General features: G+C 39.5%; 1 protein-coding gene across 2 annotated transcripts in view; it reads right to left on the bottom strand.

The window, feature by feature from the left end:
- LOC124721544 (cuticlin-4) overlaps positions 1-13,162 on the bottom strand; it is a 242,621-nt gene that overhangs the window by 158,773 nt on the left and 70,686 nt on the right. The window contains exons 1-2 of one of the 2 annotated variants that reach the window (XM_047246572.1): positions 2,164-2,294; positions 1,997-2,031 (exon numbers count right to left, since the gene is read on the bottom strand). In XM_047246572.1, coding sequence (XP_047102528.1) covers positions 1,997-2,029 — 33 coding nt within the window. In that variant the 5' untranslated portion in view covers positions 2,030-2,031; positions 2,164-2,294. Of the gene's footprint in view, positions 1-1,996; positions 2,032-2,163; positions 2,295-13,162 lie in introns of those variants that run through there. The other variant, XM_047246571.1, reaches the window with a different exon arrangement.

Genomic DNA, 13,162 nt, shown 5'->3' with positions numbered 1-13,162 from the left:
GGTACCGTTCTGGGATGCTTATCTCTGAAAATCAGCCTGCAACATGATTTTGCTACCTGTTGCGAATGCGCATAGTCTGTGTCGTGTTGCATTAACAGGGGAAGTCATACATGTGTATAGAATGAACGTACAATTGGTTGTTACCATTGCTTTCATCCCATACAATAGTTTTACAGAACAACCTGCATCAGTAGAAAAAAAAAGACACCGTTTTCGTAGTGAAAATTTGCTTACGAAGCTGCGCGGTAGTAGGGTTTCAGCCAACGATCAATTAACGTCTTTCGTGTTACTGAACATGGCCCACGTAAACGTCGCGAGGACGACTTCAGGGGGGCGTCTACACAGACGTGCTTCCCACACTCCATCCGTGAATTTTCAAGTGGAAAGACATTGAACAGTATGTTACAACACCAAGGGCCTGATAATTGAAGTTTAGGTGTACATGCTTTTTCGTCGCATTGAAACTGAGTAGGAGAATATTAAAATCTTGTTCCGTCTGTAATGGATCTAGCCGCTACCCACCTGTTGGCGCAGGCGTATTTTTTCTCTACAAACGTTATGCCAAAAAAATGTGGTCCATCAACTACGCATACTAACATCCTTCCATCCTTATATTATGGTTCTTCATAATGGTGTGAAATACTAGAATTACCGTCAAACACCAGGATCTTCTGCATAATTGAGAGTACAATTTGGTATAAGCCTGCTGAGTCACACAACAGATCATTAACTATTATTTCACTTCCAGGTCGAAGGTTTATGACATCAGCACATATCGCTGTAGACAGGTTTCGTAATTTAAAACTTGTGAAATATGTACTCAATATTACGTTTTTGAAATGCGTAAAATGCAATATTCAGATTCTTTCTGATATTACCAATAAAAGTACTGAGTTGATTGACATATAGGAGGTTCCGTGACGATACTGAATGAAGGTTATATCGTGTTTGTGAACCAAGAAATCATCAAAATCATCAGACAGTAAAAAATACTAAGAAAACGCGGCTTTGTTGTAAATACGATCTGCAGTCTTAATGCACGCATGTAAGAAAAGCGCTGAAGACTAAATATCAAGTGCTTCAACAACAAAATGAATAATGATATTTATATACACATCAAGTTACCGGGTATTTCAGGAGGAAAATGGGCTTACTGTAAGAGGCGACAGTATGAACCCTTCTTGCACGAAAACGGCGGAAAAATGCTTTATACCCAATAATTTCCTCCGTGAAGCTTTTCGAAACAGTCAGAATTTGGAACCTTGCAAATGACAGTAAATTTTAAAAAATGTCATTTCTTATTTTCTAGAGTCAATTTACCTTCACAAGTATGAAAAAATGTCAGCGACAACCTTAATCTAATCTGCAGTTCCCGCTAATAAATGCCTTGGGATCAATCGGAGATTGTGTGTCATTTGAGAAAAAAAAAATTACAACCGGTTAAATTACGTCAACGAACATCGTACCCATTCAAGAGATTTTTAAATAGCTGCTGTTCAGAAGCACACATACTTAGGCCTAAGTGTGTCACGACAGATGCGAAGCGTTTAAGGATTGTGGTGTATCTAGTTAAATGTTTCACATTAATCGGGTTGGGAGGTTCATCTACGAAATTTCATAATGATGTTGGCGAATGTACAGGAAGCAACAAAATTCATATTTCAGGAGGGAGAGGCAATGACAACTGTATAAGGTTAAAAGATGTTGAAGATTACGTCACTGCTTGAGTGAATGTCAGCTGTGCTGGATATAAAAATAGCTTTCACGTATCGTTCGTAGCTCTGAAATACTTTTCAACTGTAAAATCAGTTACTTGCACATTCTGAATCTTGTTTCCAGTTCATTAATATTAAATACAACAATACATAATAATGGACATCATGGAACACACGCTTACAGCACCAACAAGCTACTGTCAAGGCTCTTGTTACTGGGCAGATTTCCCCTTATAATGAAAGTTGTCAGTGAAACGTACTAAAATAAGTTTTGTACTTACCAGTATAAATATCACAGCCCTTCTGATCGCCATACCTGGAAAGAGAAAGTGATAAGTTGAGATTTGGGTCAGCTTCCAAAGCAGCTAGCAGCTGTGCGTGAGTAGCCGTTAACATCTCATTCACTTTCAGCGTTAACACACGATTTCACTAGAGGTGCGAGACTCACTTAGGTGACCATTAATGTGAAATAAGCGGAGCCGACAGTCAAAACACGGTAATTCGAGCTTCAGCCACACATAGCGCAACTATGAGAGGCGAGCTGCGGCCGCACCAGTGTTCCACTCGCTCGCCATCTTTGAAATGGAGAGGGAAAGCTGTTGGGTGGAGGGAGCAAGCGCCCACTCCACTCGCTCTCAGCCGCACCACAACACGGGACCTGCAGGGCTCGCCTCCCCTATCGTGTGTCCGCACTTCCACGGTCTAGCAGTGTTGGTAGCCCGTAGCTGATGAGCAGGGACTGGGTTCGATTCCCAGACCAACAACTCTGATACGGCAGTGGAGTCGTTTCCCTGTCTGAATCCCAGCAAAAGTTGAATGGTTCTCCACTCAAGGTGGAACGTTGTCAATCCCTCTATCAATATTATATTAATGTAAAATATAAAAGTAATACAAAATCCCACATCTCCAGTTTTAACGCTAATGAATAAATAACAGGGTTTCATATTGAACTGTCGTATGGAATGAACAGGACACAGTAATTTATATCCCCCATTTTCCCTCTGGGGCTGCATGTGAGGAAACCGCCAAAGCAAACGATGTTTCTTTGTATTTCGCCCTCCCTCCTATACCTATGTAGAAAGCAAATATGCTCCACCGAGCCGTCCACAATCGGCGATTATCGTAAACGTAATGCTATGCTATGTCATTAAATAGTATCCTTTGTTTTCTATACAGAACCTATATGATCCAGCTTCCTTAGATGTACAATTACCATTACTTACTTCGAAGTAAGTTTCATTACTGGTGATATACACAAATTCGAGAAATAATGCACATGACATGTTGCGATTAGTACATTGTACACCTTAACTCCGCAAATGAAAAGAAAGAGGTCAGAAGAAATCTGTTTGACAGTAGGTACAGAGAATAGCAGTAAACGTACATCCTAAAAACAGTTCAGTATTTTGTGTTAAAATGTCCCATTAATTCTTGTGACCATGCTTTTAAGTTTTGCGATACGGTATTAGTATTTTAGTTAGGCTGTTTAGATTATGAAAAGACTTAAATTTCTGTAAAATCTTCTTGAATGAGCAGTCCTCCGCCGGCCGGAGTGGCCGAGCGGTTCTAGGCGCTACAGTCTGGAACCGCGCGGCTGCTAAGTTCGCAGGTTCGAATCCTGCCTCGGGCGTGGATGTGTATGATGTCCTTAGGTTAGTTAGGTTTAAGTAGTTCTAAGTTCTAGGAGACTGATGACCTCAGAAGTTAAGTCCCATAGTGCTCAGAGCTATTTGAACCATTTTTTATTTTGAGCAGTCCTCACCAGCAGCAAGGAAACACACACAAACACAAATACATATAGTGAAGAAAAGAAATTTTTAACTGTTTGCACCAAAGCTACTACGTCACTATTTACTGGATGACTAGTTTCGGGCTTTGCTCATTTTCATAAGCATTTCTTTTGTATTTAAGATTTAATTGGTGTGAATAGTTCTATTTATGTCACCACACTTCATCTGTTCCTCAGAGCTTGATTATGCGGCAGAATCTGATCCACATGACAACAATGTTTCATATATAAAGGAGAATTTGTTCTCGTTGGACTTCTCGATAACACCTACGAAAATAAGTCAGCGTGACACACAGTGAACTCCAACGAGAACTAATTGTCCGTTAAGCTTGAAATATCATTGGCACGTGGATCAGATCGTGCTGCATAATGAAGATCTGAGCTACAGCTTAAAATTTAATGACTTAAATAGAACTGCTCACACCAATTGTATCCCAAGCAGAAAATACGTAGCTTTTGAAAATGGGCGAAGCTCGAAACTAGGTAGGTAGTAAATAACTAGCACCTTTGATGCAAACAATTAAAACTGACTTTTCATCAATATTTGAGAGCTGTAAGGCGCGACGTACAGTACTAAAACTTTTATAAATACACACACATACAAAGTTATATCAATAAATTAAAGAGGGAAATGGGGGAGTGATTGGATTTTGTCAGACCAAGTTATGGAAATGCATTTTGTTGCGAACAGAAAAAGTAGTAAAAATGGAGGGACTGTCTTTGCTAATATTATTTCTGCCCTTGCGCCAAAATGTTAAATAAAGTCAAGCGTATATGTGCCTAGCAATCCATCAGTACGTTTGTAATGATCTTCCTGTAAGAGTATTACGAAATGACCATACAGGAAGTAATAAAACAAACCGAGCAACACAAACTAATCTTTTACACCGCTCTGCAAAACAATGGCGACAAGTTGAAGTGAATTTAATTGGCAACTTTTATCTGTGGAGAGCTCTTTCGTTGCTAGTCATACCGAGAAAGTGAGAGCTCAAAAAGAATTCGAATATAAATGCGCCATATTAATAGTCTCAATGACAAATGTCTCTCTTCGATGGTTTGACGAAAAGAACTCTAAAAATAAAAATAAGCAAATGAATGAAAAGACATAAACCTCAAACTATTGTTGTAACAGAGGTATTTGCAAATCCATTAATCGCTCTAATTATAATTACCCTGTTTTGTTTCCTCTATGCCATTAATTTACGTTTTTCTTGTACTCTCACCTTCTGAAGGTTGGTATAAAAAAAACACCTGCAGAGAAACCCGTTACGGATCCGCAGCTGTTGCCGCGCCGCACGCCGTGTGGCAGCCGGAGCTAGTATTTGCGTAACAACGTGACTCAATGCAGTAAAGTACAATGCGTATTTAGGCCAAGTACACTCACTGGCTTTTTGAGAGGCAAGAAACGTGTCCCAGCGCCCAGCAGTTCATGTTCAGAAATGCGATCGCAGATGACTCCGTACGAACAGACGCTGAATATTCTCACTTCGATTAAAGTAACTGCTCTTCAGAAAAGTGACCTGCAGTTTGCATAGCTTGAAATTATGTCTACACAGTCAGATCAGATGTACTGTATGTTAAAATATTCTTTCGTAATTTGTAAGAGAGGGCAGCCATTTACTTACTAACTACGACAGAAAATAATAGTAACTATCAAAAATATGCCTAACACATGAAACAAGATATATGGCCGTAACATCGTATACAATTGCGCAGGGAGGTAAGTAGATGTATTCTTGATTGAAAACAAAAACAGTTCATCAGACACTGATGCAACAGACGATCTCGGAACTGTTCAGAACAGCCGTCAGAAAACTGAGTTAGGCAGCGGACAGAGGTGTAGAAATCTTCCTTACTTATCGTTGTTGTAAATGTCAAACGGAGAACTCAGTTTTGTAGAAACGTCTTTCCTTCCAGTACACAGAAACTTTGTTGATTCCATCATGTTGTTTACCATTTTCAACCGTTTTTTTTTTTTTTTTTTTTTTTTTGCTTTTCCAATGTGTCACAATCTAATAGGCTATCTAATGATGTGCATTGGACTGATGTAAAAGTGTTAAAATATAACCAGGGCACTGACAAGGTATTTCTGACACGAACTAAAAAACATATCTTCTATGTTGCTATCGCGTCATCTCTCTCAAGAACCATAAACGAGAGCACCATCTGAAGGATTATAGACACACTTCTGCAACGAATTTTCAGACTGTTCATCAGTAAGTTACATCATTCAGCAGCGTTGTTTTCCCCGTCTGTTTTTTGTTTTTTTATGTGTTTATGGGTATTTGTACTTGCTGAAAGACCAGGATTCCAATACTGACATTTTGTGAGATCCTCATTCGAACAGTACCCAAAATATTAACCATTTGTGATTAGATATGAAACACAAAATTATCTAACAGCGGGATTTCTAAAGAGGGTACCAAAAGGCAACTGCGAAGAGCTTCTGTGTATTTTTGCGAATAGTTCTTGTGATTGTAATTCTGCAAATATCTTAGCTTCTCGATCTGTTTAGATATTTTTTCTCTCAACTGTGTATTTTCGGTCATACCTGCCTCCTTTACTAATTACTTGATAATAAAAGGCAATATGTATAAGGAAAATATGCATTAATTGAATGCTTGCACGTAATATTACGTAGTTAGAAGGCAGTACTGCTTCATTGCAGTTCACTAATATGACTTCATGCAAGACAGACTGCCGTGTCCACTCCATCATCAGAGTTGATAAAAATGCTAGGTCCTTTAGGAAACAAGGTATTTTATTTATCAATCTTTAGGGCGTGGATCCGGGACAATAACGTTTCTTCTTCCGATATTTTGGCTGTTGACCATAAAGCCATCTACAAGGCGATTCGGTGACGGAATTAAAACCATTTGACACAATGTTATGTCAGGGATAAGACAGACGGCACAAGAGCAGCAGATAGGCAAAACTTTATGCATCTAAGGATAAAACATAGCAAGCGCCGAGACAGAAAATCTACACTATTTAAGAATTATGTGGTTAATAATTGCAATCGATGGCATTTGTTGGAATAACAAGAAGACGGCGAACACTCAGAATAATAATTTCTCTGAAAGAGAAGATGTGAAATAAGCGGTTCCCGTGATTTGTCGAGCTGGAAACCCTCGCCTCGGTTGAGCAGGTTATCTGTTAATTGTACTTTCACAGATTCCATGAACACTTAATCACAATCAGACGAGGCTGTGGCTAGGATCTCGATTTTCCTCTGTTCCATGCAATGGCCAGCGACAATACTATATTTATCTGCTGGAGATTTGTTGGGTTGCAGAAAGTGAGTGTGTCGCTGATGTTCGACGCACTGTTTTTGGATAGTGTGTAGTGATTGTTCAATGTCACTTTTATACACTGACAAGGAATTTCATAGATACCCACCTTACGTGAAAACAAATCATCTTCCACAGATCACAGAAGGGTTTGAGTCTTGACTATTAGGTGAAAGATCACATCAAGAGTATGCTTGTTGATTATTCTCGCTGTTTTTGAAGGAACATATCCTGAAGAAACATATCGTACTACGAAGTATGAACCATTCTGTGCATGCAGCCAGTTCACCAAGTGGTGTCACCAGGTATAAAACTCTCGTGGATGTACAATTTTGGAAATTTTGATTAATAAATTACATTCAATTTAGCATTCTGAGGTATGGGCAGCATCAGACGCTACTCCGAAATTAGTTACTGTACAGCGAAGCCGAAATCACACACTGGCCCACGAGGAATCACATTCTCTTTATGTTCGACACGAGAAATGATGTTATCCTAATATTTTCCTTTCTATGTGCTGTATCAAACAGCGCAGAGTTCCAACAACGAATGTTGCAGGGCTAACGCAAACTGAAGTAGTCACTAAAATATTAACAAAACAGTCAACCTTATGCACATATAATCTGCACCATATGCTTTATAGAAAAAAATATATGTTTCTGTGAAGTTCTGAATACAAAAATAAAACTAAAATGATATTCAAATGTACAAAAGAAAGCGTGAGGTGTGCTCAGCATCAAAGCACCGTCCAAAGAAAGGCACATTTTTAATAAATCACGCAAAAGGTTCCTGAGTAACATTAGCGCTACATCTACATCTACGTATATACTGCGCAAGCCACCATACGGTGCATGGCGGAGGGTACCTTGTATCACTACTAGTCATCCCCCTTCCTGTTCCACTCGCAAATGGAGCGAGGGGAAACGACTGTCTATATGCCTCTGTTCGAGCCCTAAATTCTCTTATCTTGCCTTTGTCGTCATTACACGAAATATACGTTGTCAGTAGTAGAATCGTCCTGCAGTCAGTCGCAAATACAGTTTATCTAAATTTTCTCAATAGTATTTCGCGAAAAGAACGCCGTCTTCCCTCCAGAGATTTCCATTTTAGTTCACGAAGTATTTCCGCAATTCTCACGGACAATGTGTATTTAGCAGTACGGCTCTGAATCCCTTCGATGTCTTCCTTTAATCTGATCTGGTGGAGATCCCAAACACTCTAGCAGTACTCAAGACATGATTGCACTAGTGCTCTACACGCAGTCTCCCTTATAGATGAGCTACGCTCTCCTAAAATTCTCCCAATAAACAGAATTCTATCATTTATTCTATCCAACAACCATTATTACGTGCTCGTTATCTTTCATTTCGCTTTGCAACGTTACGTCTACGTACTCGTATTTAATCGATGTGACTGTGTCATGCAGCACACTGCTAATAAGGTGTTCGAACTTTACCGGATTTCATTTCCTACTCGTCTCTCTTAATTTACATTTTTCTACAATTAGAACAAGATGCCATTCATCACTCAAAATAGGGATTCTGTCTAAATCATCCATTACCCTCCTACAGTCAATGACCACGACACTTTCCCTGTGACTGCAGCGTCATCAATAAACAGTCGCAAATGCTACTCACACTATTCGCCAGATCGTGTATGTATATGAAGAACAAGAGCGGTGCTATGACACTTCCCTGACACTCTTGACGATATCCTTGTCTCTGGTGAACACTCAGTGTGCAGGACAACATAGTGGGTTCTATTACTCAGGAAGTCCTCGAACCACTCTCGTATCCAGGACCTATTTCGCATGGTCGGGCCTTCGGTAACAGTTTGCATTGGGGCACAGAGCCAAACGTTTACCGGAAATCTAGGAATATGAAATCTGACTGTTGATCTTCCCCCATGGTTCGCTAGGTAGCATGCGAAAATAGGGCAACATGAGTTTCACACGATCGATGCTTTCTAAATCCGTGCTGATATGTGGACAGAAGGTTTTCTATCTGAAGGAAATTTATTATATTCGAACTCAGAACATGCTCGAGAACTCCGCAGCAAACGGACGTTAGGGATATCGGTCTGGTATTTCGAGGGACGGTTTTTTAGTCATCATCTATACGGGTATCACCTGCTCTTTTTTCAAGTCACTTGTACTTTGCTCTGTGCGAGAAATTAGCGATATATGCGAGTAAGTGGTCAATGCCAAAGAGTGCTCTCTGTAATACAGAAATGGAATTCCAGCCGCAACTGGTGGCATATTTGTTTTTAGCTCTTTCGGTTGCTTCTCAACACCAGGGTTGCCTATTTTGTATGTCCTCTTTACAGGAGTCTGTGCGATAATCAAACGATGATATTTCTGTACGCTCCTTCTGCGTGAATCATTTTTTTCCCTTCTTCTTCTTCTTCTTCTTCTTCTTCCTTAGCATCCGTCTCGCATGCTGGCGGTGTCCGCTTACGAGTATTTCGACACTGAGCCGTAAAGATGTGGTGAAAGTGTTTAACAGACTGTTTGAGGGGTGACAAAGAAGCCTTTTATCCGCTTAGCGATTTTACTAGCACCGGTATCGTCTCGTGTTCTCTGTACGATCTTTCGCTAACATATCACGGTGGAAGTTGAATGCTATTGCGCTTCGATCTTTCTATAGACTCACTTCTACCTTTTGCCTGCCGACATGTCTGGGCTGTTTTTGGAGGCGAGAGTGCAACAATCCCTGTTTCCTCAGCATTTTGAGAATTTTATCATTATGGGTTTTTTCCGTCCTTCATCCACATAGTCGGTTCACATTTCTTCACTGCGAGAATTACAGTCAGTTTAAACTTTGCCCATAACTCTTTTACTTCCATTATATTGGAACTACATGATGTCCACTCATTGTCTAAGTAGTACGCTAACAACTGCTGTCTGCTCATGCCAGCATAAACACTCTCCTAACTTTCTTGACGGATTTATTAGTTTTAGTAACAATCGTCGCTATGATGGCATCATGACCACTAATCCCTGTCTCTGTACTGACACTGTCGACAATGTAGCTACAGGGTCCAAAATATTTCGACTGTGCGTGGTCTGTCGAAGTAGTAAGGGAACAAAATGAGGCTATCGCTTCTAAGGTCATTCACACTGAACTCGCATTCGGGAGGATGACGGTTCAAATCTGCGTCCGGCCATCCAGGTTCAGGTTTGCCATGATTTCTCTAGATCGCTCCAGACAAGTGCCAGGATCGTTCCTTTGCAAGGGCACAGCCGAGTTCCTTCTCCATTCTTGAAACATTCCGAGCTTGTACTCCACCTCTAATGACTTCGATTTGCATGGGACGTCAAACAATAATCTTTCTTCTAAGAACATTCTGAAAAGTTAGTAAAGGAAAAAACGGGTTTACACATATCAAAACATTGGAGAAAACAGGTTACACTGTCGCAGTTATCAGTAAGAGGGTATTGTTGATTTAAATGAAAAGCGACATTGATAGGAAAGGCAGGTGAAAATAGTGAAAGTTACATAGAAACATTCTGTTGTAGAAAACAGGAAATTATCCGGCTGGCACAACAAGCAATTAACGAGGACGTCATCTCCATTAACGATGAAATTATGTCCACCTGTAGGCTAAAAAGAAGCTTTCGTGATCAAATATTTGCACTACGTAGCCTGCCGATCTCATTTACTAATAACATTGGAGGACAAGAAATAAAAATTACACAAATTAATTGAATTAAAGCAAGAGAAGGTCGAGGGTAGGGATAGGAAGGTTCTTCAAACATATTCACCACAACACGCACGTGAACGTGACTACTACCCACAATTTGACACAAGCACGTTCAACAGTTGGCATCATAGTATCGCTTCTAAAACGGGACTTACTAACAGAGTAGAAATATAATGACATTTTATGCTATGCTGCACGTATTGCTGCAAAACGGAAGAGTAGTTTCAGATGCGGTAAGAAAACAAATATTTTGTGCAAGAGCGCCAGAGCTTGCAAGTAACTAGAAGAACATTAAGTTAGAAAATGCAAGAACTGTTTATAAACTTAGACTATGCTCTTAAAATCTGTAGACGAAATATGGTGCACGTAAATGTACATATTTTCAGCTCATTGAAGAGACTTGTAAGCGAATTGTGGCGAGAGGTGTATGGAGGAGTATAAACTGCATATCTGGTTGCTGGGATTAGCATAGTGTTGCCTGTTGTGCAGTTGTCGGTACAATGATGAACGACATTTTGTACAGATGATGTACAGATACAGTGCTTATTGAACAATAGTATTGAAAGTTTCTGCCACGTTCCAGTAGTAACAAAATTTTTTGTTGTCGTTCACAGTATGGTTCGTTATTCATGACATACGGTTAATATATCAGCTAGTAATAAGCAGCTGATTAATTTCATGGCACATCAGACAATTCTGCAGTACATTAACGGAGTCCACATATTCCTCAAAGGAAAATTTTCTTCTTGGGTTTACTATCCGAAGATTTGTTTGCTGCGTTTTTTTTCATATCTATCGTATTCTTCGTCTTTCCTTTCGTTTTAGTGTAGAGCTGACATGCTGGGCATTTCTTAATTTGATTATCATACTTCATTATTGATTGTCTTACATTTTGACAATTAACAGAGCCTTATGATCTCGTCTCTAACTTAATCTGATGCCAAACTCTATGACTCACTCATGAGTCACGTCGTCTCTGAATGGTAGGCCTGTTCCATATTTTATGGCACGCTCTCTATTAGCTGAAAAACCTCGTAGTTATTAATCTTGTTTGTCGACCATATCATAGGCATCGGTCTGGAAGTAGCATTACATCTCAGAAGCAGCCATTCTACTCTGCCCATCAGCTCAAATTGTCCGAAAGGGCAGGGAATAGTCGTTGAGGAAGAATAAATCCGCTCTTGCCCTTGGGAATTAGAAATCGCCTCTAAATATGGATTCACCGGCACGCCAATGTCATAAATGCAGAAGCTACGGGGAAAGCCACTTTGTTTAACATCGATACGTATATCCCAAGTAACATCACTTCAAAAGACTTGTACATAAGCACTTCGAAACATTCAGTGTAAGTACCGCGCAACTGTACGTGAAACCAGTGTGATTACAACACGAAAACGGACCAGGAAATGTTTTTGCGGTCTTCATTTTGAAGACTAACTTAATCTGATGAAAAACTGCATGACTCACTCATGAGAGAGCAGCTCTTCACACTAAACTAATTTGTGCAAGTGCCTTCATCTCTAAATAACTACTGCAAAATATATCACTTGAAGCGGCTTATTTGAGTGACGTCTTGGTCTCCTTTTCAAATTTTTAGCCCCCATGCTACTCTCTGTTAGCAAATTAATTATTCATCGATGCCTGATGAATTGTCCTGTCAACCGGACCCGTCATTTAGTCAAGTCGAATCATACATTTCTTTTCTCTACGATTCATTATTCGATACACTCATTAATCTTCAGTATTCTTCTGTAACAGCAGTTTTCGAAATCTTCTATTCTCTTCCTATCTGTACTTTTTATCGTCCACAACGCGCTTCCGTGTTAGACTACGAATTATTTCAGAAAAGATTTCTAACACTTATGTTTATATTAGATGTAAAAATATTTCTGTTCTTCAGAAAAGCTTTCCTTACAATTGCAGGTCTACTTTTTATATCCTCTTTATCTCTGCTGTCGTCAGTTATTTTGCTTCTCAAATAGGAAAACTAGCCTACTAGTGTCAATATTTCATTTCCTAATGTAATTTCTTCAGCTAACATGATTTAATTCAAATAATCCACTATCTTTGTTTTACTTTTATTGATTTTCATCTTAAGACCTCTTTTCAAGACAATGTCTGTTCCGTTCAACAAACTTTTCAAGTCCTCTGCTGTCTCTGACAGACCAAATTTCTCCTTGTTTCCTTTATGGCGTGCTCTATGTACGGGTTGAATAACATCGAAGATAGTCTACAACCATGCCTCACTCCCATTTCAACTACTGACTTCTTTTCAAGTACCTCAAGTGGTTTCTGTACAAGTTGTAGATAACCCTGCTACCTTCAGACTTTTAAGGAATGTATTCCAGTCAACACTGACTAAAGATTTCCACGAACCTACGGCTCCTATAAATGTAGGTTTGCTTTTTTCAGTCAATTTTCCAAGATAAGTCAAAGCGCTAGTATTGCCTCATGTGTTCATACATCTCTCTAAGAACCAAACTGAATTTTCCCGCGGTCAATATGCATCAGTTTTTCCAATATTCTGTAATTAATAATTCGTATTATTATTATTATTTTGCTACCTCAGTGCATGGCTTCTTTGGTTCAAAACATGGTTCAAATGGCTCTGAGCACTATGCGACTTAACTTCTGAGGTCATCAGTCGCCCAGAACTTAGAACTAAT

The sequence above is a fragment of the Schistocerca piceifrons genome, chromosome X (assembly GCF_021461385.2).
Source record: "Schistocerca piceifrons isolate TAMUIC-IGC-003096 chromosome X, iqSchPice1.1, whole genome shotgun sequence".
NCBI lineage: Eukaryota > Metazoa > Arthropoda > Insecta > Orthoptera > Acrididae > Schistocerca > Schistocerca piceifrons.
This window is presented reverse-complemented; position numbering and strand designations above follow the sequence as displayed.